At 55.0% G+C, this 24872-nt stretch overlaps 1 protein-coding gene across 4 annotated transcripts in view; it reads right to left on the reverse strand.

Annotated features, from left to right (window-relative positions):
• PDE9A (phosphodiesterase 9A) overlaps nucleotides 1–20908 on the reverse strand; it is a 54109-nt gene extending 33201 nt beyond the window's left edge. For 2 of the 4 annotated variants that reach the window (XM_039245492.1, XM_039245491.1), the window contains exons 1-3: nucleotides 20842–20908; nucleotides 18965–19042; nucleotides 14135–14178 (exon numbers count right to left, since the gene is read on the reverse strand). In XM_039245492.1, the coding sequence (XP_039101423.1) occupies nucleotides 14135–14178; nucleotides 18965–19042; nucleotides 20842–20876 (157 nt within the window). In that variant the 5' untranslated portion in view covers nucleotides 20877–20908. Of the gene's footprint in view, nucleotides 1–445; nucleotides 842–14134; nucleotides 14179–18964; nucleotides 19043–20841 lie in introns of those variants that run through there. The other 2 variants (XM_039245493.1, XM_039245494.1) reach the window with 1 other exon arrangement.
• Nucleotides 20909–24872: the final 3964 nt, after the last annotated feature.

Consider the following 24872-nt stretch of genomic DNA (forward strand, 5'->3'; position numbering starts at 1 on the left):
CAGAGAGAGAGGGAGAGAGAGAGATTTCCAAGCAGGTTCTGTGTTGACAGCACAGAGCCCAATGCAGGGCTCGATCCCACGAACCATGAGATCACGACCTGAGCCGAAGTCAAAAGCTGGATGCTCAACTGACTGAGCCCCCCAGGAGCCCCAGCTTTGAGAATTTCTGAATTGCTTTAGGAGCACCCAGCAGTGAGGAGGGTGGCTGGGCGGGTCAGCGCTGGATGCGGCCGGCGCAGCGTGGCTGGAAAATGGGGAGGGTGGAAAGGAGGCTCCTAGGGGACGGAGGCCAGGATGGAGGCCAGGAGGGACCACCGCTGCCCCAAGCGATGGCCGCGAGGGAGAGGCGGCTGAGAGTCGCGGTGTAGGGACAGCGTGTTGGCAGCGCATCTGGGTCCCCGCACCCGGGCGCTGGTGGACATCAAGGGCGCTGCTCCCGGCTCACCGTGACTCACTCCTCCGCACCCGTGGCTCCTGTAGACACCAAAGATCTGGCTGCCCCATCGACCAGTCCTAAGGACGCAGGCTTCAGCAGGCTCGCCGTCGCCTCTTCAGGTCTGGGCTGCCTGTCTTAGCGCATTGTGGGCGCATGTCCGCGGGCTCCCCAGGTGACCGGCGCCGGGGGCACATGCTGCGGCTGGTGGACTCTCTCCCACTGCAGAGTCTATTTTGGTTCCACGGCGATCTCGGAGGTTGGCGGAGGCTGGGTCCGGCTGTCAGCCCCGATCTGCACTCGAGTGGCCCCAGGACCCGGCCCCTGGGACAGAGCCAAGCAGACGCCCGGGGGCCGGGTGGCAGGACGGGCACCCGCCCCCACGGTGTTTACCCAGCGGCTCCCGCCAGTGGCCAGGGCAGAGTCCGCTGCTGCCCGCCGACGCCTCGGCCGCTGCAGACGGACGGCGTGGAGCCCGCCTCCGCCCCTCCCAGCCCTTCCGGGAATTGTTTGCTTGTTTCAGAGAAATCCCAAGTCTCCCCCACACGGAGCGACGTGGAAATCTGGTTTCACTGAGCGACAGGACAGCGCAGCTAGAATTCCTGCTCTAAGGGGGGTTTACGTGGTGCGCTAATGCCGTCAGCAGCCAGGCGTGTCCCTCCATCTTGTCCTGAGCAGAATAACGGGGACAGCTGGGCTTTCGTACCCCCCACACCCGAGCCTGTCTGCACCCGTGCCTTCCCCCACCCCCACCCCCGCCCCCCGGCGCCAGTGACCGCAAACAGCGCCCCAAACCCACATGTCGAGGGCAGGAGGCGTGGGGACGGCGGCCCCGGCCCCTGCCACCCCCACCCCAGGCATGTGTGGGCTGCTTGGGTGTTCACGCTAGAACCCCTCTCGGGTGAGGGGCCGCTGTCGCACACGACACTGCGGAGCAGCTCCAGCCGTCGCTGTGACTCGAGCGGTACTTCCCCTTGTCAGTCTCACCCGGAAGCAACAGAGTGAGATACGGAGCACCCTTCCAGAAACACGGACCGGACACATTCTCCGGAGCACTTACGAAACAAACACTGCTTGCTACCCCTTCACAAACGGGGATCTCACTTCGCACCGGGGAAAATTATGCACATTACCGGGCGCCACAGACGCCCCTGAGGCCCTGAAGGTATTGGTGCACATTTCTGTGCCTCTTTTCCAGGGCTCTGCTTTGGGTGACAGAGAGGGGAGTCCCTGTCCGCCCCTGCGCACCCTCTGCCCCGTCCCTCCTTCTCGGGGTGCCACCACCCTTGTGCAGGGAAGCAGAGGGGTGAACTCACCTCTGCTCCAGTTTCCCACCCCCAGCCCTTCTAGCCGGTAGAGGACGTTCTGGCCCAGGGCACAGCCGTCGGCAATTCAGTGTTTATGGATGTCATAAACGAGCCATGCAGAACGCGACTGCTTCCCTTATAAGCCAGGAGCACGGTCAAGATACATGATTAACAGTGAGCTCACCTTGCTTCTTAAAGGGACAGGTGCCCTTGCCAGCGTCTGTCCTACAGAGTAATCACTCACGTTTATCAGCGGCCAGAGGGGCGCTTCCCCACGACTCGTGGTGACCTTGAGTCATGCTTTTGCCTCCTATTAGCCTTCAGGTGTAACGGAAAGCAGGTGGGCAGAAGGACCCGGATGGCCCCGCGTGAGACTCCGGAACGTATCTCGCCTGCAGGGTCGTTAAGGACCCATGGCACCTTGGGGGCAGGAATAGGGTGCAGCTTTTCCCCTTCCGGTTTCCGAGAGGGGGCTTCATATTCTGCAGAGTTTCATTTGATCCCAGATGTCTGGATTCGATTTCTCTCTCTCTCCCCTTCTTTCCTCCTTTTTTGCAAGATGCTTCACCTGTGAGGGGAGCTGCCCCTGGGGCAGGGAGCAGTGCAGCTTTACTTCATTGTTTTATAGATTGCAGCAACCGCAACGATCCGTACTGAGTTCTTACTACCGTCCGGGCCCTGTTCTAAGTGGCTTGCACACATCGGTCATTTAATCCTCTGAGTGCCTTAGGTGGCCGGGCGATGCAGCGAGAAGCCTGGCTCTACATGGCCAAACTCATCGTGGCCCCCCTTCCCCCAGTCATACTTCCGTTTAGGGCTGCAGAGATGGGGCGGGAGGGCACCTACCCACGGGGAAAAGGTACTCTGCACACATTCCTCCTCTCCCAGAAACACCCTCTCCCTGTGCTTTTGAAGAAGAAGGGTGTGAGCACGACATTCTAGTGAGGAGGCTCCGGAGGAATTTGAATTTGGCAACTAGCAGTGGGGTGTACACGTTGGTGGGACTCTGTTCGCTAGATGATACCCTGAGCACATCAAAACAACACAATGGGATTAGTTTCTGGAAGAATTCTTTTTTTTTTTCTTTTTTTTTTTATTTATTTCTAGGAGAGAGAGAGAGACAGCGTGAGCAGGGGAGGGTCAGAGAGAGAGGGAGTCACAGACTGAAACAGGCTCCAGGCTCTGAGCTGGCAGTCAGCACAGAGCCCGACGCGGGGCTCGAACCCACGAACCGCGAGATCATGACCTAAGCGAAAGTTGGACGCTTAACCGACTAAGCCACCCTGGCGCCCCAGTTTCTGGAAGAATTCTGCAGGAGAGACTCTGAGCCAATAAACTCATTGATTATAGTACAAAGGACAAGACTTTGCAAAAATCTATTAAAGATTATAAAGACTGGCAACTAAAGGTTTTGCTCCATCTGTGGACTTGGATGCGTCGCACACAGTTGCAGAGGCTGTAGCGAAAGGAATGGAAAATGGCTAACTTACTACTTGTAATAACCAAAGGTGGGAAGCAACATCAATGTCCACCGATGGGGGACTAGTTGGATAAACTATGGTGCATCCCCGCAGCTGTGCTGCTAGAGAAGAAAGGAAGAAGGCTCCTAAGTTCTTCTGTGGAGTTAGCTTACCGTGCGGGGTGGTAGAATGCGGAAAGCTGCAGGCTCACGGGGTTGAGGGTTCAGAGGGCAGAGCCCGGGTTCATCAGAGAGAAAGTGGAAATGAAAGGGATAAAGCTCAAAGAAGGAAGTTTGTGGTTGGCGTGGCCAGTTCTGTAAGAACTCTCCTGTTCCTTCCCTAATCTATCTCTGAATTGCACATTTATGTGCCTAGTTGGGCGATAGAGCTTAGCAGACATATCAGTGCTGCCAACCACATGGCAGACAAAGCTTGGAGTCTGAGTCCAGTTAACTTAGAGGGCTCTGACAAACACCTCAGGCTTCTCCCTCTCCCTCTCTCTCAAAATAGATAAATCAACTTAAAAAACCAAAAAGCCAAAGTGATCACTCAATAATTTAGCTGCCAGTTAGAACAAAAATGAACACTCTTCAGAGGAAGATAACAAAATCCAGAGTCTCTGCAATGTACTATTCATAATGTAAATCTACACTAAAAAAGAGACATGTGAGGAAACAGGAAAATGTATTATGGAGTCAAGAAAAAAATTTACCCCATAGAAACCCTAGATGATTCAGGTGCTGACATTAGCAGACCGAACACTTAATGAAGCAATTATAGGTATGTTAGAGGACTGTAAGAAAACGACACTAGTAAATAATAAACAGATGGAGGATCTCAAGACAGTTATCTACAACTAGGAATCCTATTAAGATTGTAGAATTTAAAAGCATATCCCAAGAATATAGCAGTTTGAGTAAACAGAAGAGTCAGGAAAACTGAGGACAGATGAACAGAAATTATGCGACCCGAAGAGCAGAAAGAAAAGACTTTAAAAAATAACAGAGCCAACCACCTGCAGGATAATAGCAGACTTCTAACATATGTGAAATTAGAATCGCAGAAGGAAAGGTGAGATTGGATGCTGTGTAAAATACGTTTAAAGAAATAAAAGTGAAAATTTCACGAATTTGGAGACAACACGAGTTTACAGACCATGGATACTGAATAAATACCAAGTAGGACAAACAAATAAACAAACAAAACACCAAGGCAGGTACATTCTAATCAAACTGCTGGAATCCAAAGATAAAGGTAAAACACCTGAAAAGCAGCCACGGGGGAAAAAAGGGACACATTCTTTGCAGGGGAATAATGATCATGTAAAAGCTGATTTCTCATCAGAAACGATGAAAGCAGAAAAAAAAGGAACCAACTTCCTTAAACTTCTTTCAAAATACAAAACCAAAACCAAACCACGAATGCAGAATTTATACCCTGAGAAACCATCTTTCAACATGAAGGCAAAATAAAAATGTCTGGATAAACAAAAGCCAAGAGAATCAGTCACTAGCAGTTCTTCACTGCCAGAGATGCTAAAAGAAAACAGAAATTCTTCAGGCTGAAGGCCTATGGCACCAGTGAGAAGCTGGAATCTACGGGGATCAATAAAAGCACCAGACATAACACATATGTAGGTGACCATAAATTATCTTTGGGGCGCCTGGGTGGCTTAGTCGGTTAAGCGTCCGACTTTCGCTTAGGTCATGATCTCGCGGTTCGTGGGTTCGAGCCCCGTGTCGGGCTCTGTGCTGACTGCCAGCTCAGAGCCTGGAGCCTGTTTCAGAGTCTGTGTCTCCCTCTCTCTCTGACCCTCCCCTGCTCAACTGTCTCTCTCTCTCTCTCCTAGAAATAAATAAAAATATTAAAAAAAAATTATCTTTAGGGGTGACTGGCAGGCTCAGTTGGAGGAGTATGCAATTCTTAATGTTATTTTATTCTTGAGAGAGAGAGAGAGAGAGAGAGAGAAAGCATGAGCGGGGGGGAAGAGAGAGAGGGAGACACAGAATCCGAAGCAGCTCCAGGTTCTGAGCTGTCAGCACGGGGCTCGAGCCCACCGACCACAAGATCATGATCTGAGCCGAAGTTGGACACATAACTGACTGAGCCCCCCAGGATCCCCACACAGTTCTTACTTTTTATGGGAAGCAGTAAGACATTAACTCTAAATAGACTAAAAAGTTAAGGAGAATTTAAAAATGGGCAAAAGATCTGAAAAGACACTTCACGAAAAGAAGACATGTGGGTGGCAAATAAACACAGGAAGAGATGCTCCACATCCTATGTTCGGGAAGTGCGAACTCACACAGCAATGCGAGAGCGCCGCACACCCATGAGAGCGGTGAACGTCTGGACCGCCGACGACACCAAGTGCTGGTGAGGACGTGTGGCAACAGGAGCCCTCGTTCACGGCTGGCGGGACGCAGGGCGGGCAGTTCGGAGGGCAACTGGCGGCTTCTCACCGGGTGAGATGCCCTCTTAGCAAACGATCCAGCCATCGTGCTCCTGGGTATTTGCCCAAAGGAGTCGCACACTTACTTCCACACAAAACCTTCACGCAGATATTTAGGGCCACCCTGTTCATAATCGCCAAGACTCTGAGGCAACCATGACGGCAAGTGGATAAATAAACTAGAGAGCATCCATGCGGTGAAAGATTATTCAGCACTAAATGGAAATGAGCCGTCGCACCACGAAAAGATGTAGACGTACCTTATATGCATATTACTAAGGGAGAGAAGCCAGTCTGGAAAGGCTGCATGCTATAGGATTCCAACGGTGAGCAATCTAGAAAAGGCAGAACCACGGAGACAGCAAGAAGACTGGTGGCTGCTGGGAGTCTGGGGGGAGGGACGAATGAAAAAGTGTAATAACACGAGGATTCTTCAGGCAGAGACACTGCTCTGACGGCCACTGTGATGGTGACACACGGCATTCTGCATCCATTAGAACCGGGGCACGCACGATGACAAGAGCGAACCCTAACGTAAACTATGGACTTTGGCCGACAATGACAGGCCAGCACTGGCTCCTTGACTGTAATGTACTAGCTCTAATGCAGGGTGTCGGCGGTGGGAGGGGCTGCGGGAGTGGGTGGGGGGGGACTATGTGGGAACTCTCTGTACCTTTCACTCAATTTTGCTACGAATCGAAAAATGCTGTAAACAATAAAGTCTATAATTACAAAAAACAAAAACAAAAAACAACAAACCCAAGGATGTGTCCTGTAATACCTACAGCAATTCAACAAAAACTAATGCTGAAAACTATAGCTATAGAGGAAATACAAGGAATAAAATACAATCCAAAATTACTCCAATTAACCCTAGTGAAGGCAGAAGGGGAGGAACAGGAAATGCAGCCCAAGATCAATAAAAGACAAATAGCAACATGGTGAACCTAACCTCAGTCGTATCAATAAATGCATTACATTTAAATGAACAGAAGAACTAATACTAAAATTACATACAATCTTATAGAAAACAGAGAGATGAAAGCAAACCTCTCAACATGTTTTTTTATGTAAAAAATTAAAAAAAATTTTTTTAATGTTTATTATTTTGAGAGAGAGAGACAGAGACATAGAGACAGACTACGAGCTGGGGAGGGACAGAGAGAGAAGGAGACACAGAATCTGAAGCAGCTCCAGGCTCTGAGCTGTCAGCACAGAGCCAGACACGGGGCCTGAACCCATGAACCGTGAGAGCATGACCTGAGCTGAAGTCGGACGCCTAACTGAGTGAGCCCCCCAGGTGCTCCCCTCTGCAATTTTTTAAAATGTTTATTTATTTTTGAGAGAGAGAGAGAGAAAAAAAAGAGAGACAGAGTGCAAGCGGGGCAGGGGCAGAGAGAGAGGGAGACACAGGATCCAGGCTCCAAGCTGTCAGCACAGAGCCCGACGTGAGGCTGGAACTCATAAACCATGAGATCATGATCTGAGCCAAAATTGGACGCTTAACTGACTGAGTCACCCAGGCGCCACTCTCAACATGTTTTATAAGGGCATGATAACCATATATAAACATAACAAAGCCATTACAAGAAAAAAGTTACAAACCAATATCCCAATTGAACACTAACACAAAAATCCTTAAAGATTCTTAATATTATTAGGAAATCAAATTTAACATTATATAAAAGATAACACATCTTACATCAGGGTAGAGATCCTGCATACCTTTTAAAACACTCATTCCTAAGTATTTTTCTAGGAATACAAAGGCAATTATCATGGAAATGCAAAGTTGTTTTAGTGTTTGAAAATCAGTCAACGAAATTCACTATCTGAACAGAATAAAGGAGAAAAACTATATGATCACCCAGTAGATGAAGAAAAAGCATGTGACACAATCCAATACCTGTTTATGATAAAAAGCATTAGAAGCCCAGGAATAAAAAGATTGCCTCAACCCATCTCAGCAGATGCAAATACAATGCCTGATGCAATTTATCAAGATTTTTGTCAGAGAACATTTGACAGAAAACGAGGGGAAGAAGACTCATTCCACCCCGCAAGGGACATCTACAACACACCTGTGGCTCATGTCACACTCGGTGGTGAGAGCGAATGCATTTCTGCTAAGGCTGGGATAAAGTAAGGGTGCCTGCTATCGTTTTTACTGAATTGTATCAGAGTCTCAAGCAGGGCAAGACAAGTGAAAGAGATAAAAAAACAGAAGGGCGCCTGGGGGCTCAGTCAGTTAAGCACCCGACTTCGAATCAGGTCATGATCTCAGGGTTCGTGGGTTCAAGCCCTGCGTCAGGCTTTGTGCTGACAGTTCAGAGCCTGGAGTCTCTCCTTCTCTCTCTGCCCCTCCCCTGCTTAGAGTCCTCCTCTCTCTCTCTCAAAAATAAATAAACATTAAAAAAATAAAGAGAGGTAAAAGTGTCTTTAGTATCAGAAGATATGATTGTTTTTATGGAAAATCCTAGGAATGCAGAGAATAACTACCCGAACTAAGAAATGAATTAAGCAATGACAGAAGATATGTGTCAACTTATGAAAACGTGCTGTATTTTTATAAACAAGCAGAAAACAAATGGGTAATGAAATTCAGATCCCCTTGACAATGACACTAGAAAACAGAAAATGTCATGGAATAAGTTTAACAAAAGATACGCAGGACTTTTATCTCGAAAGCTAAAACACTCTGTTGAGACAAGTTAAGGAAGGCCTAAGTGGAGGGGCGAAGCATGTTCATGGGTTAGAAGACTGAGTATTGTTAAGATGTTAGTTTTCCCAAATTAATCTCTATATCGGATGCAATCCAAATCAAAATCACAGATGGCTTAAAAAAAAAAACTGGCATGGGGGCGCTGGGGCGGCTCAGTCAGTTGGGTGTCCGACTTCGGCTCAGGTCTGATCTCACTGTTCATGAGTTCGAGCCCCACATCAGGCTCTATGCTGATCGCTTAAGGCCAGGAGCCTGTTTTGGATTCTGTGTCTCCCTCTCTTTCTGACCCTCTCTCGCTTGCACTCTGTGTCTCTCTCTCTCTGTCTCAAAAATAAATAAACATTCAAAAAAAAGAAACTGACATGTTGATTCCTAATTCTGAAATCTGTAGGGAAAAGAAAAAGACCCATGTAACCAAAATAACTGTAAAAGAAACACAAATGTGGACGACTTCCTGGTTCTAAGTCCTAGCAATGGAGCCTACGGTGTGTTATTGGTGTCAAGATAGATAACAGATGGATGAAACAGAATGGAAAGACTACAAACTGGCCCATACACAGAGACAAATAATTCTCTAGGAAGGTGTCTAAGTGACTCAATGGCAAAAGGGAAGTCTTTTTAACAAGTACCGCTATGATGACTTACTCTACATATAGGAAAAAAAAATGGGTTGACCCCTACCTCACACCACACACAAAATTAATTTAAATTGAATCATAGACTAAAATATAACAGTTATCATTCTCAAATCTTCTAAAAATTTATCTTGTCTTTTCTACCTGGGGGTAGGAGAAAGTTTCTTAGGGAAGACATGGAAAATACAATACATAAAAGAAAAACTTTAACAAGTTTTTACAAGTAATTTAACAATTAGACTGTATCAGGTTAAAAATTTCTGCTCATCAAAAGTCCTCATTAAGAAAATGAAAAAGGCAAGTCATGAAGTGGGAAAAAATACTTGCCATACACATATCTGACAGATGAATTAGATCCAGAATATAGAGTTTCCTACAAAACAGTAATAAAAAAACAAACAACAAAACACAAGCCTGTTTACAATATGAGCAAAACACAGAGAACAGACACTTCACAAAGTAAGCTATTCAAACAGCCAATAGGCATGTAATAACACGCTCAATAATCATTAAGTCATCTGAGAAATGTGAACTAAGACCATGATGAGGGGCACCTGGGTGGCTCAGTCGGTTAAGCATCTGATTCCGGCTCAGGCCATGATCTCGAGGTTCGTGGTTTGAGGCCCATGTTGGGCTCTGTGCTGACAGCTCAGAGCCTGGAGCCCGTTTTGGATTCTGTGTCCTTTTCTCTCTGCCCTTTCCTGGCTCTCTCTCTCTTTCAAAAATAAATAAACATTAAAAAATTTTATAAAAGACCGTGATGACATATGATTTTATACCTCTTTGACGTCTAAAAAGTTAAAAGCTGAGATGTCGTGTTGGGTCGTACGTGCGGCACCCGGCTCACACACGGCTGGTGGGGTGTAACAAGGCACAGCCACTGGGGAAAACCGTTTCTCATACCGTCAAGCATCTGTTTACCGTACATTCCAGTGACATCGCTCATGGGTTATTGCCCAAGACAACGGACAGAGATGCCCACAATTTGTACGATTTTTACAATGAATTACCCAACATCCCTCAGCAGCAGAAGCAGTGATCCAGCGGCGGGGAACTCACGGAGGAACACTACTCTACAACACGCAGGTTACTGAGTGACACGCATGCGTCTTAGAAACATGATGCTCACAGAGTCCCGACACGGAATGGCATCTACGGAATGACTGCGCTCCCGCGAAACACTGGAACAGGACCCAGTGGTCTGTGCTGACGGAAGTCGGAGCAGTGGTTTCTTAGGGTAAGCGGGCACTGACTCGAAAGGAGGCGCGGGGGACTTTTCAGGGTGACAGACCGTCCTTCATCTCAGTGGGGCGGTGGTGACACACGTGTGTGCTGTCATCGAGCTCATCAAACTGTGCCCTTTGGGTGTGCGCATCTCAGCCTCGTGGGACGCGGGCGTACGTGGCTCTGCCAGGTCCTCACACGTGCCCAGAGGCAGACAGCCGTCCTAGAGGCGCCCTCCCCGAGGTCCTTGAGCTAATGCTCGGACACTGCCATTTCCATGTCACCAAATTCTGGGGGCGGGACTCAGATCCCCAAGGCCCCGAATGACTGTGTGACGCCCACATGTCTGGCAGCAACGTGCTAGGTGCCACTGCCTTTGTCGCTGGGACCGGGTGGCGCAATTCCCTTAGGATAAGACAGTGGGAGTGGAGCAGGGCTGGTCTTCACTGCCACGCGGCGTCCTTTCCGTCTCGGGAGGGGCGCACGGCAGGGTGACCGAGGCTGAGACCGGACGCTCTTCAGAGGGAAGCTGTGCTAAGAACGGAAACACTATGGAGAACATCACTGTCCCACGAGCAACGCACTTGTGCCCAGGCCTCAAGCACGCACGAGACTCGCAAGTGACAGCAGCCAGCGGCGTGCGCGTTTTTCGACCTTCGGGCGGTTCCTGTCCTAGGAAATGTCAGCAGTGCCAGGGAGGCGTGACCGCAGCCCTCGGTCATTACCGACAAAACCGGCCGAGTGCCAGGCGCCGGGCTAAGCACCATGCATGAATTCCGCCATCGGTCCTCGCAAGAACCCCACTGGGGTGTGTTTTCCAATTCCTGTTCTGCAGGGAGACTGAGGCGCAGTGTGGTCGGAAGCCGTCCGAGGCCATTTCACCCGACTGACAAGGGACGGAGGACAGTGCTCAGGTCGGTGCCTGGAAGCCGACCCACAGACAGGGGTGGGGGGGGCTGGGTGCAGCAGGGACCCCCAGGAAGCGTGCAGGACTGAGGCGGCGGGGGGGGGGGGAGGAGAGCCCGAGGAGGGTGAGTGAGCGCCTGGCTATTGCCGGGAACCCCTGGGCAACTGTGACGGCGGTCTCAGAGGATGGTCCGGCACCAGCAAGGGCGCCGAGGCACTTCTGACCCTTGGCCCCCTCTCCCAGTGGGGGGACGGCCCCTGGGGCGGCGAGCCCTCCCCGCTTCCCATCAGCCCTGCACACGGGAGGTCTGTGGGGAGGCCGGGGGCTGGGGTGGCAGGATGCTGACGGCGTTTGACCCAATATATGTGAGAATACTTCATCTCAACGTGCATCACATGAGAGTGTGCACACCCACGTCCCTGCAGCATCACGGCCAAAAGGCTTCGGTGGAAACCACCCCGAGGCCGTCAGCTGATGAAATACTTAAACCGTGGCTCATCGCCTCGCGGGGAGGTGGCTCTGCCGTGAACGGGAGGGGAGTACTGACACCCAGGAGGCCCGAGGACACCGACCACTCCTCACCACCCCCACTGCCTCCATGCTCTGCTCCGCCTGCGGGAATTACAGCTTCCTGGTGAGCCTTTAAGGCCCCGCGTGCTGAGCCCCTGACACCCCCCAACCTCACCTCCAGGAGTTCGAGGGACACCCCGGAGGCGTCACACCTTAGCAGCAGGGCCCAGCCACCCCCGGATCCCGGTCCACTCAGCCGTGCTAGCGAAGCCGGAAGACCGCTCTCACAGGCATCAAACTGGGTTGTGAGTCACTTAACTGCCTGCCGGGACAGAGCTCACACTCTTTAGTGGGAGAAAACAAAATCCAGATGACCAACAGTACAGCAAAAAAATGAAAATGTGGATTCATATGAAGAACTATAACTGCTGAAAGCCGAAAATGAGTCCCAGTGGATTTGGGGGCTTACAATGCATGAAGGACGCAGTAAAATGCAAGACACCAGCACAGGGTCCGGGAGACGTGAGCACATGGCTCTGAGACCCACACCCTTGCGAAGCAGCATAATGCAATTTATTATTTCTTTTTTATTTTTAAGTCTTGAAAATTTTTAATGTTTATTTTTGAGAGAGAGACAGAGACAGAGTGCGAGCAGGGTGGGGGCAAAGAGAGGGAGACACAGAATCCAAAGCAGCTCCAGGCTCTGAGCTGTCGGCACAGAGTCAGACCTGGGGGCTCGAACCCACGAACCGTGAAATCATGATTGGAGCCAAAGTCAGACGCGTAACCGACTGAACCCCCCAGCACCCGGGCGCCCCAACACTGTCACTTTAAAGACGAGACAAGGCGCAGACACAGCAGTGCGTCATCACCTCATCCCGGCCAGCACGGGATGCGTGTCTTCAAAATTCGATTCTGTGGCCATCAACTTTATAGAAATCAACATTAAATTAACTTCATACTTAAAAAGGAAAATAAATCTCGATGTAGGTCTCAGGCCATACACACAAGTCACCTTGCAAGGAGCACAGACAGACCTACAGGTACAAGCTAAAAATATAAAACCTTCAGAAGAAAGAACGCAAAGAGAAAACCTCGCAGAGAGGGGATGGACTAGGGTTTCTCAGATACAGTCCCAAAAGCGCAAACCGTAAAAGAGCAACATCAATAATCTGGGCTTAATCAGAATTGAACACTTCTACTCATTGAAAGGCATGGATGAGAAAATGAAGGAGCAAGTTCTAGGCCGGGAGAAAATATTTATGATGCACGTCTGACTAAGGGTGTGCATCTCCAGTAAATCAGAACCACTCACTGTTCAATAACAGGGAAAGCAGTCGACAACAACAGCTCATGAGACAAGATTTATGACCGGTTAGTAAATACATTCACCATCATTAGTCACCAGGGAAACAGAACTCCAACACATGCAATATCACTCCACACCCATTAGAATGATTAACGTAAAAAGGACCAGCAATTCCGAGCACGGAGGCCGGGGAATGCTCACCCAGGGTGGGTGGGGAGGCAAGATGGTGCCCCTACTTTGGAAAACCTGATGGGCAGTTCTTCAAATACGTACTTAACCCTATGACCTGGCGGTCCCGTTCGATCCGAGAGGAATGACAATATATGTCCCCACAAAGCCATCCGCTTGAATGCTCATGGCAGCCTCATCATAAAAGCCCCCAGACTGGGAATAACCCGTTGTCCTTCGACGTGTGGATGGGTGATCTCACTGGCGTCCAGCCGTTACCATGAATCATTACCCAGGAACAAAAACGAATGAACTACTGGCCCACCCACCGCACACACACGTCTCAAAGACGTTAGGCTGAGTCAAAAAGGAGTACGTGTCCTATATAATCCCTTTTATACAAAGCTCTCGAAAAAGTAAATCTACGGTGTCAAAAGCAGGTCAGCTGCTAACAGGCCAGGGGTCGTGGTGGGGGGCGGTTAACTGGGAAGGGACATCAGAGAACCTTGTCGGGTGATGTAAAGGTTCTGTGTCTTGATTTGGGGAACAGTTACAAGGGGGTATGAATTTTTCAAAGCTCATCACAATACACACTTAAACGGGAACGTTTTATGATGCATGAATCATGCATATGAGAGAGAAAAGATCCAAAAAGAAATGGGATTTTACCACCATAACATCACTGACCGCACCGGGTATCCCGGGGGCTGGGGACTGCGGATGCCCCGCAGTCTGACGTGCAGACTTTGGTCTGAGCGTGCAGGAGAGGCTCTGTGCCCAGGAAGACGAAGGTGGAGTGTCACCCAGGGTCTGCTAAGTCCGTGGGGACAGCCTGGGAGGGAGGCCCCCGAGGGGTCGTCAGAGGGGGAATACAAGATAGGGCTTCGCATTCTACAGTAGCATAGGGTTTTCCATTCAAATGCTTACCTAATACATATTCAATCACAGGGGCAGCCTGGAGCCTTCTTTTTTTTCTCTTAATTTTAAAAATGATAGCAGAGCCTTACCAGACAGCTGCTTGATGGCCACGGGTCTCACTTTGTACGGGGTGCTGCAAGACAGAAGACACTTCGCTGTGACACGCTGTCAGAGTGTTCCCGGCATGCCTGCTACGGGAGATAAGCACTTGGGAGAAATCAGAATTCAGTGGATTAGGGTTTTTGTTTTTTGGTTTTTTTTTTTCCTGAAATTAGTTTCTTTGGCTGTTCTGAGCTTCCTTGTTCTGAGCTTCCTTGTTCTGAGCTTCCTTGTTAATATATCATTTAAATGGTGAGCTTCCTCTATAATGTTCCTATGTGGTGAATGAAACAGATTTTAGGATCGGTACCATGGACCGCACAAGGCCACGCCAGCACCTGACTCACGCGGGGAACTCGCTCTGTCCCTGGCCTGGTCCCGGCTCCTGACAGCCGCCAGTCGCCTGGGTGAACACGCACCGGCCTCTTGCTGGCGGCACCCCCAGGAATCACGAGGCCCCAAGGGGGTGGACACAGAAGATCAGCTCCTGACCCACAAGGACTTACAGCAAGGGCGGAAGGGAAAGGCGACTGAGCCAACAGAAAATAGCTCAAAAGGACAGGAATAGGCGATAGCTCGTAATAGGTTTTTAAAGAGGAACCTCAAGAGAGATGCTGTTTTTGTTTTGATTTGGTTTGGTTTTTTACCCAGTGGTTCAGCAAAACTGAAATACCTTGTAGCAGGCAGGCTGCAAGGGCACAAGGAAGCATCGCTGGGCGAGTAGGGACGGTCATGGCCTTGGGGAAGGGGTCCTGGCGGGACCGGCTAACGCGCCAACACGCAATCGTTGGACTCGGCACAAGAATCTGGGAACATGTCAGGTGAAACCTTACTAGCCCGTTGGGACATCGTCCCATGTCCTGTGTTCAGGTCGTTCATTCAACAAATTGTTCCCGGAGCGCTCACACATCAGGTACAGGTGACAGGGCAGTGAACTAGACAAAAATGCTCCTGTCCTCACGGAGCTGACGTTCCACGTTCAGACACGCACGGGAGGGACAGGCATTCCCGCGCCGTTGGAACGGCTAAGCTCTAGAAATTCTCCAGCCATGGCCACAGGGGACTGAGGATGTATCAGCCGCACCGCAGAGGGTCATTCGGTTGCCAGTGAGGAAGGTGAGTGTGCAAGTGTGGACCCGAAGGAGGGCCCGACACACCCTGCTAGGCAAAGAGAGCAAGCTGTGCAGCAACAGGCGGTGAGCTCAGTTCTGGAAAATGCAGAAAACCTGGAGGGATTCACACAGGTAACGGTATCGCATGGGATACGTACATGTGGCCTAGCAGGTGCGGCCGCACGGAAAACTCTTAACAACCGAAAACACTAATGACGTTTAAAAGCAAAAACTGTGTGGCGTGGTTATCCTGGGTGACGGACAGACAACTCCGTGACAGATTCCGCCTCCCGGCACGGAGCGCAGAAAAGTGAGTCAACGTCCTCAGGCCCCCAGGGGAGTGCCCTGCTTCGCTTAGGAACAGCCCCTGCTTCAGCAGGTCTTCTGGAAGTTGGTTTTTCGGAACCTGGGGTTCATTTCGCTACAAAGACTTTGTCACGATGGTGTCTGGGTTCAGGCCGTTCAGGTAACACGTTAGTGAGAATCCACGTGGGTTTGAAGCGTGGCCCTACGTGTGGAGGGTGGGCCTGAGGGGGCCGGGGCGGGGCCTGGGGCGGGAGGGCGCTCAGCGAGCATCAGTCCTCACGGCCTCAGTGCAATGAGCAGGGTGGTCTGTCACCCCCCTGGGCTCTCCAGGGAGGCATCAGCCTCAGCACCTTGCTGAGCCCCACTGACGTTTCCTCGCGCGGTTGAAGCGTCTGTCTCTCTCTTCGGAGGGGGGTCTGAAGCAGTGGGGGGCAGAAATGGAAGGGGTAGAACCTTCAGGAAGCAACACCTTGTCGTTTGGACGCCACGGGATCCAGAATGCTCCTCCGTCCAAGAAGGAGCCCTCGGCCCAGACGGCTCAGGGTCCTGCCAGCGGCAGCTGCACAAAGCGGGCTGTGTCTGTTCCCACGTGTTGGTCATTAGGACTCAGGCTTGCTCAGCGATCGGTTCTGTTTCCTACCGGCTCCCAAAGAGCGGAAAGCAATTCGGCCTGTTGTCAGTGCGTTCTGGGTTACTAAAGTCCGGTCTGAACACTCCCTGATGCGACAGAATAGCCACGGGGCCTGGGAAGGGTCAGGGAGTCCCCCACGGACTCCGGGCCACAGGGTGGCCGACAAGGACCGGGATTCAGACGGTGCACGGAGGTGGGGAGCCCAGCTGTTATGGAAGGGGCTGGCGTGGGGACTGCAGGTCGGCGGGCTTGGGGACGTGTTCCAGCTGGATTGGGGCCCGATGCTCCCGATGGAGGGGTCTGGACAATGTCCTGTGGCCAACTAGCAGGCCGTGCCCAGGAGCGCTGGGACGAAGATGCGTTTGAGGCCGAGCCTCCGGGCAGGTGCATGGGGCTCGGCTGAGGGGCACCTGGGGACACAGACCAGGCACCTGTGCACCGCGAAGCGCAGGTGAGAGGCAGGACAGCCCACAGCAAAGGCTGGCGAGACCATCTAAGAAGGCGGTAAGGGGAGGCGTATTTTGAAGGAAGAATCAGAAGGTTATGCTATTTGGTTTGGAACGAGCCCAGAAGCACAGGCCTGAAGGCTGCTGGGGCCCCACGTCTGGTGAGTAGCCAGCTGGCCAGTCTCAAGCCCTCGGGATCTGGAGGGGAGACTCTGGAAAGCCGACAATCACAGGAGCGGGAATGGGGACGGGGAGACCCAAGCGGGATGGGCGCCGCCAGCGGCAGCCCCTGCCCACGAAATGGCTTCTGAGTCTGCGGCCGGGGAGACATGAGGGGACAGGGCCGGCGAGTGCTGCAAATGTCTTCAGTAGTGGAAGACGCTCGGGAGACAGCCTGACCACAGGCACGGCCTACTTGGCCACCGTTTGCCAGGAAGAAAGAAGATTCCAGCACTTTCCAAGAGAGAAAAGCCCTGTGTCTGGTGGACACGGCTTCTGGTGAGCACCAACCTGGGGTCAAGGACAGTTTCTTACAATTTGCACACTTCGTATTCGTGGTTCTCCCCCAGGGCTGCGTTTTGGAATCACCTGACAGCTTGCTGGGGGCCGGTGGGACGTGACCTGGAAAGGGGCACCCGCCCAGATTTGCCACCACCACTGGGGGGCCGAGAGAACAGCAAATTCTGGGTTCTCCAGCCCAGACACAGAGAGTGAGGACCTGAGGGGTGGGCAGGGAGGGGAGGGAAGACAGGAGGCCTCCCATGCAGCTGGGTGGAAGGCTGGTGACCTGTGAGCAGACAACAGGTAGCTCTGGAAAGAGCCAGAGAGCACAGAAACCTGGGCTTCTCAAGCTCAGCTCCTCTGGCACTTTGGGCAGGGAGTCTCTGCGTGAGGGCTGTCCTGTGCATAGTAGGACCATCTTGCACATAGTAGGGCCACCCTTCGCACAGTGGGATGCTCTCCGCCCACTGTCCCAGCTGTGACAGCCAGTGTCTCCAGAAACCACCCGGTGTCCCCAGGGGAACAAAGCCTCCCCCAGTGAGAGCTGCTGGCGCAGAATAAAGCACGAAGCAGACACTAGGAAGCCACAGAATATGAACAAACTGTGGACAAATTGCTGTTGAGGAGAAAGGCCGTTTCGCTCAGAGACCAGCTTGTGCTGGGTGCTGACGGAGCACCGGCTTGAGGACGACGTCCCCCCCCACAAGGCCAGTTTTGTCTCGCGGATGTCAGTGGTGACCGGCTGCTCGAGACTCCGCTCCCAAAGCGCCATCTGGTCAGGCCGAGTGTGTGCCGTGATTTCAACGACTCGCACTGGAGTCTTCGGGGAGCCGGTTAGTGCTGCTCCTTCCGAGAAGCCCCCGGCTGGCGCTCGGAGCCCAAGGGTGGGGGGCAGAAGCTCCCGACGGACGGAATTTGGGGAGACCGACGGGCACGGCTGGAGGGGAGGCCTGGCGGAGGCATCTGGGTGCGCGGCAGAGGACTGTGCCCGCGCGGCTCGCCGAGCCTGGGAGACAGTGCGGCTGCCAGACCGTCGAGGGCTTTGTGCCTCCCACGGGGTTGGTGCGGCTTCTTGGCTGCAGGCTTAGCTGGGCCGGGGAGGGTCCGTGCCTGGCCCGGGGGACCTGACACCCTGCCAGGGGTGGATGGCTGATGGGCTGGCTTCTGGCCCAGGATGAGAGCAGGCACCCACCTCTGGGTGCTCCGGTGTGCACACACCTGGGGCGGGGGTCCCTCTGGGGGCCTCCAGTGGGGGTCTTGGAGCACCCCATCACTAAGCACCAGTGGGCCCTCCAGCTGCTGGGGCATGCGCGGGGTCTGCCTGGGGCAGGCTCTCTCCTCCAGGTGTGGAATGGCCGACAGGGCTCAGTCATCGGGGGGACGCCCCAATGGCCAAGTGACAAATGTCCCTCAGAGCAGACGTTCAGTGAGGAGCAGGAGCAGCAGACGGTGGGGCTTGAGGGGCGTTCCCAGTGGGCCTGCTCGCCGGCCTTGCCCAGCTGCAGACACGCAGCGGAGGCCCCAGGGCCTGGCTTCACTGCTCCTCACTGGCCTTCCGTGCCTCAGTTTCCCCATCCACGGCTCCTCAGAGGACTCTTGTAGACAGCGAGTCCTCCTGAGCACTGCTGAACGTAATTATCTTGGGAAGGGACTGGGCTGCAAAGGAACAAGCCTCCCTCGGCCCCTCTCATCCCTACCCCGCCTTTGGCTTAAATTCGGATTTTCCTACAGCAGCAAATTGCAAGGACAGGCGTGCAGCCCCTCCCGTGTGTGGAGAGAGGCCCCAAGAACCCCGAGCAGCTGAGGCCGGCCGGCTACACTTACCGTTCTGAATTGGCAGGCATGGTGGGGTCGATGGACACCATGGCGTCGTCCGCGGTCAGCAGGGAGATGGTCGTGTTCCTGGAAGACACATCGCGTCAGAGTCCCCAAGCCCAAAGGACAACAACAGGGTGCCGGTGCCGGCCCGGCTCCCAGACACACACGCAGCCACCCGGGATTCCAAGTGGGGTTTACCTTGTCCATTTTTAAGTAATTGCAAATAATTTTTGTTAAAGTGTATTTTTATTTATTTTGAGAGAGAGAGAGAGACAGAGAGGGGACAGAGAGAACCCCAAGCAGGCTCCGAACTGTCAGCACAGAGCCCGACGCGGGGCTTGAACGCACAAACTGTGGGATCGTGACCTGAGCCAAAATCAAGAGTCAGCTGCTGAACCGACTGAGCCACCCAGGCGCCCCCATTTTTAAGTAACTTAAAATGGGAATCAGACGAAGTCTAAGTTACGGAGTTGGGAGACGAAGGGGACGGCAGTGAGCCAGTGAGGGGCGTTTATGTCGGCCAACGGCGAGCTGGGTTTGCCCCCGGACCACACTCCCTGTGGGAACAGTGTTAAGCAGGGGCACGCTCTCTATGAAGGGGTTTCGAGTGGGTAGGCTGAATCCTCCCCCAACCTCTTGCCCCAGGGCCTCTTCTAAGCCTTGTGGCCTTGACCATGTTGTTTGTAAAAAAATTTTTTTAATCTTTATTTTTGAGAGAGTAACAGAGCATGAGTGGGGAAGGGGCGGAGGGAGAGGGAGACGCAGAATCCGAAGCAGCTCCAGGCTCCAAGCTGTCAGCACAGAGCCCGATGTGGAGCCTGAACTCACAAACCTCGAGATTGTGACCTGAGCCGAAGTCCGACGCTCAACCGACTCAGCCACCCAGGCGCCCCCTTTGACCATGTCATTTAAGCTTCTCTGCCCTTCCACGGCATGCACGGGGTTGGGGGAGTGATTCCCAAATCCAGGGTTGTCAACAACTACACGTATGCAGCACTCAGCACAACGCTCCGTGGAAGAGGCCCGGACCGCGGGCCAGTTTTGCAGCTACAAACCGCCATTCGCTGTCCAGGCACGTAACTTCCTCCCCTGCCTGCGAGATGCTCGGTCGTCCCGTCCTGGGCCTCGGCCCGGGCCACAGCTCTGGAGGGGGACGCCATGCCACGGCCACTCCTGACCACTCTTTACAATCAGAGAGTTAGGACAGAGGGCGCCCGGGGGGCTCAGCCGGTTGCGCATCAGACTTTGGCTCAGCTCGTGACCTCACGGTTCATGAGTTCGAGCCCTGCACTGGGCTCTGTGCTGACAGCCTGTCAGAGCGGAGCCTCCTCAGATCCTCTGTCCCCCTCTCTCTGCCCTTCCCCTGCTTGGGCTCTCCCAAAATATACACAAATATTAAAAAAAAAAAGTTAGGAGAGAGACTGCACTCGAACAGCCTGCTGACCTGGGGAAATAGCTTTTCTGGAATTCTGATGATTCTAGAAGGGGCTCGCGGGCCTTTTCGACTACCCTCTGAACCCTGTCTTCCCGCACGGTGCCCTGAGGCCACCCGACCCCACCCCGAGATGGAAAATCTCGCCTGCGTTCGGGGCTGGGGGACCAGAGCCAAAACACAACGGCCCCCCTGTGTCCTTTCTTCAAAAGTAAATAAATAAAAGGAAGAAAAAAACCCTCTTAAGGCGGCAGTTTCTGCCCAAGTCGGCCCAGCGGTCTCCTCCGTGTGCACAGGCCGAGGCCCAGGCCCGCGGGGTCCCACTCACGGGTCTGACAGGGCTCCCACGTGTGAGCGGAGCCCGCCGGGCCCTGGCGCCCCCGCCTCGCCCTCCCTTCCCAGGCCCCTCCCCCTCGGGGGCCCCGGTGGCGCGGGCGTCGGGGCCACTCACCGGGGCAGGCCGGTGGCAATGCAGAACAGGTCCATGATGTCACTGGGGCTGCAGTACGTGCTGAAGACCACCTGCAAGACACAAGCAGCAAGGCGGTGAGGCCGGCGGGCGCGGGGCCCCGTTCCCGCGGCGACGGCCGTTGCCTCCAGCGCTGCCCCTGCCCGCCTGCAGGTTTGCTGGAGGAAGAGAAAACGTAACTGTGGGCACGAGAAGGCTACACGTGCGTGTGTCCATTCAGCCCGTGCGCGCAGGTTGCAAAAACGTCAGTCTTTTGTGTCTCGCAAGGCGCCAGGGAAAGCACCCACCCCCGTGCACCCCTGCAGGTGATGGTGCAGCCGCACGGTCACCACCGGTGACGTCTGACGCACAGGCTGACACCCCTGGCTTCGGGACGCAGCGTCTACGCGAGTCTCAATGACTCCTGGAGACCATTAAGGAAAACAGTATTTTAAGGGTCATTTGCATAAAAAGGTTGCCCTTCCGGACTCTGGGGGCTGAGGCTGTAGGACTAAACCCAAGGGGGCGTCGCCACGGGAAAAGCCCAAAGTGAAGCGGCGAACGGGCATCTCCACGGTAAACCACGCAGCAGCAGCAGGGGCATGGCGCCCGGGGGGCCAGTCCCCGGGGACCGAGACAGACAGGTTTGCATCAGCGTCTTCTGTCCAAGGGGTCCCGACCTGCTCTGAAGCCTCCCTGGGAGGGGCCGATCTCTGTGGCTCACGGGCCGTGGACAGTCCACAGCGAAGCCCCTATGTCCCCCCCAGGGGACGCTTTCCTTCCACGTTCTCCCTGGCTGGCTGCCCCCTCCCCTCTCCCTGCGGGGCGGGAAGCAGGCCTGGGACGGTGGGCGTCTTCGGTGCCCAGAGCACCACTGTCTCATCCGCGCGCGGGTCCTGGATCTCTGTCTACGGGACACAGTGAACGTTCTCCCCCGTACACCTCGCCTTTCTGTGACCAAGGCCACTTCCTGTGCGCTGCCGGCCCGGGAGCGCCGAGACCCGGCCAGCGCACCCCCTCCCCGCCGTCCTAGCTGCACCCACAGTGACGGCGCTGGTGACCCGCCCTGCACCCGGTGGCCTCCGTCCTGGCTCAGCCGGGGGCCCCGCAGTGGCCCCCGCGCCGTCCCTGTTCCTGGCCCCGCCCCAGCTGCCAGCCTTGGGACTCAGACACGGCGTGTCACTCTCCTGAGCGGCGGACTCTGGCTGCCCCGTGCCCATGTCCCAGCCGGCCGCGGGAGGTTCCCACCTGGGGCCTCGCCGGGGGCCCCTCCTGCTTCACCCCAGGCGTGGCACCCCTCCCCGGGCCCTCCGATCAGTGCCACCCCGCTTTCTGGATGCCCCTCTCCCCTGCTGGCTGCAGCACGAGAGTCCCCACCCCCTGGGGAGGAGGCTCGCCTGTATCTGATGTGCACCTGGCTGGCACTGTCACGACGGTGCGTCCCCAGGGACCCCAGCGCAGGCCTGAGTGCCACAGTCCACGCCTCGGCTCTCCTGGCTGTGCTGTGAGGGCGTCCTGGCCATTCACCCACCGGCCTGGCACTGCTTCCGACGTTCTCTTTCTGAGCCTCTGTGCGGCTCCCTTCCACGTGGTGCAGGTCGAGGGTGTGGCTCCCCCCAGGCCCCAGGGAAGGGCAGGGGTGGGCAGAGGGGAACGGAGTCACTTCTCCCCCGGGCCTGCTGATGAGCTGCTCCTCCAAGTGTGTGCTCAGCAGAAGAACGCCGGTGTCCGGGCCCCAGTGCGACAATGCCGGGGCAGAGGGGCTGGGCCGGGCCCTGGGAACCTGGGGTTAGGAGCTGGGGTCTCCTGGCTGCTGTGAGCCCTGCCCCCCCCCACCTCCCTCCCCGACCGCAGCGAGGTCCCTCTCGGTGCCTGGGTGGCCTGGGTGGGCTGCCTCAGACCGGGAGGAGGGGCACCCGTGTAGTTTGTCAGGGCAGACGTGACACCTCCATAGAGGTGGCCTCCCCTGCGGGATGTGCCGTAAGGCTAGTCGGGGCCCTAGCCTGCGGCGTTCACGGGCAGGGCCATCTCCGAGATAATGTCCCTCCAGCTTCGGGAAAGCCAGCTTCCGCCGTGGGCGCCCGGAGGCCTCACTGAGGAGGGGCTGGACAGCAGCGGCTCAGGAGGTGGACGACGCGGCCTGTTACGATGGGACAGCTTCTCTGACTCAGCCGGCACGCGGCGGGGCCTTCCTGTTGCGGCAGTTGGGGGGACAGCGTGGGAACCGGGGTGCCTGGGGGACGCTGACGCGCTGCCTCTAAGCTCTACGACCCTGAGCAAGCTTCTCTGTGCCTCAAGTTTCTCTTCTGTGGGAATGGGCAAACACGGGCAGCTGTCACGTCTGTCGAGGTCTCTGCATCCACGAGAGGCCAGGCTGGGATTCCGCTGGGAAGGGCCGCCCGGGAGCCCCGGAGAATGGACGAAACTCCCCCCGCCCCCCACGCCTCCACACAGACCCGTGAACGGGCTCCTGACGGCCTCGCTCAGTGTTCAGACTGTGGCTGAAACACGGACACCTTCGTGGGCTCGCTCAGCCCACAGTGGGCGGACGGGAACACGTGGCTGCGGGCAGGGCGCACGTGCGGTGCCCGTCCGCACAGGCTTCACCGCATCTGTGAGTCCCGCCTGCGGCCTGGGACGGGACAGGGTCGTGCTCACCTCCCCAGCCCCGGGACGGCTAATAACAAGCTTGAAAAAGCACAAGTGCGGGCCCTCCTGGGGAGGCGACGCTCCTGCGGCCTCGCGCAAGCTCCCCCCACGCCGAGTGCGGCCAGCTTCGCTCGAGATCCAGAATGACCCTCCGCTGCGGCGCCTTCTGACGACAGGCCAGGGGGCCGGAAGGAAGCCTGGTATGGTTCTCGGATCTCTTTTGCGCAGACGGTAACATCTCACTAGTTCCCTCCTTCGGCTCAGGACGTCTTTGACGCGGGGCCACGTGTGTGAGAGCCACGCTGTGGCCCGAATACGCCGTGAGCGGGTGAGAGGCTGGGCACAGCGGCGGCGGGTGGGCCCGACGGCGGCGGAGCTGGGACGAGGTCCTCGTGGGCGGCAGAGAGGCCCGCCAGCTGAGGTCGGGTGTTCGCGGCTGTGGCAGATGCTTGTTCGGCCCGGGAGACACCCCTCCCCGCTGGGGCAGCCTTGCCGGGAGGCCCCACGGCTTTTGATTCATGCGCCAAATCACTCTGCAAATCATTTCTCTTTCATTCAGCAGAAAACAGTGCCCCAAACAAGTGCTGGAAACACGAAAGGTGGACATGTGGAGGCAGCAAGGTGGCAGAACACAGATTTCATATTCCATCGGGCTCGAGGCATCTCTCACGGCTCGCTCGTAAGAAAGCCAGCTGGGCCTCCCCAGGGCCTGTGGCGGCTCGACTGGCAGCACTGGCTATGGGGACGGGGCGCGAGAACCACACGAGGAACCCCTCTCGCCTGCTGGACGCTAATCTTGTTCAGCTGGGCCCGTGGGCGGCGGTGGGGCTTCAGTGTCTGGAACCTTCCTGCTGCCGCATAACCGAGGACGGGCACAGGGGCCATGAGCCCAGCCCCATGCCAGGGTCCTGGCCGAAGAGGCCCCCCGAGGCCCCGCCGGCCAGCGGCGGTGGGACCGTGTCCGGGCAGCCTGTGCACACAGCTGGCGGCGGCACCAGACTCTCAGATCCTGCCCGTGCTTCCATGTCTGTGTTCGAACCAGCCTCCTTCAGCGGCAGGACTGGGGGCTCCAGGGCTTGTCCCCACCAGCGACTCCTTCTGTCCGCCGGCTCCTCTCGGCACCCCTGCCCCTCACCGGGAAGACCATAACCCCTCGGAGCCTCGGGTTCCGTTCTGCAGATGGTGCTGACAGTACCAGGCGCGCCTGCGCTCCCACGCCAGCTCCCACGCCAGCCGCCTCCGCTGCCCATGGGCCTCACGCTCCCCGGGGTCCCTGGAATCCTGCACTGCTGGGTGCAGGCCCCCCGGGGGCTCCGGGTGACCAAGCGCACCAGATGGCCTTCCGCTCCATTTTGCTCGGCACCCAGTTTGACTTTTGTAGGACT

Source organism: Hyaena hyaena, unplaced genomic scaffold (assembly GCF_003009895.1).
Source record: "Hyaena hyaena isolate Hyena2069 unplaced genomic scaffold, ASM300989v1 scaffold_254, whole genome shotgun sequence".
In the NCBI taxonomy this organism is placed as follows: domain Eukaryota; kingdom Metazoa; phylum Chordata; class Mammalia; order Carnivora; family Hyaenidae; genus Hyaena; species Hyaena hyaena.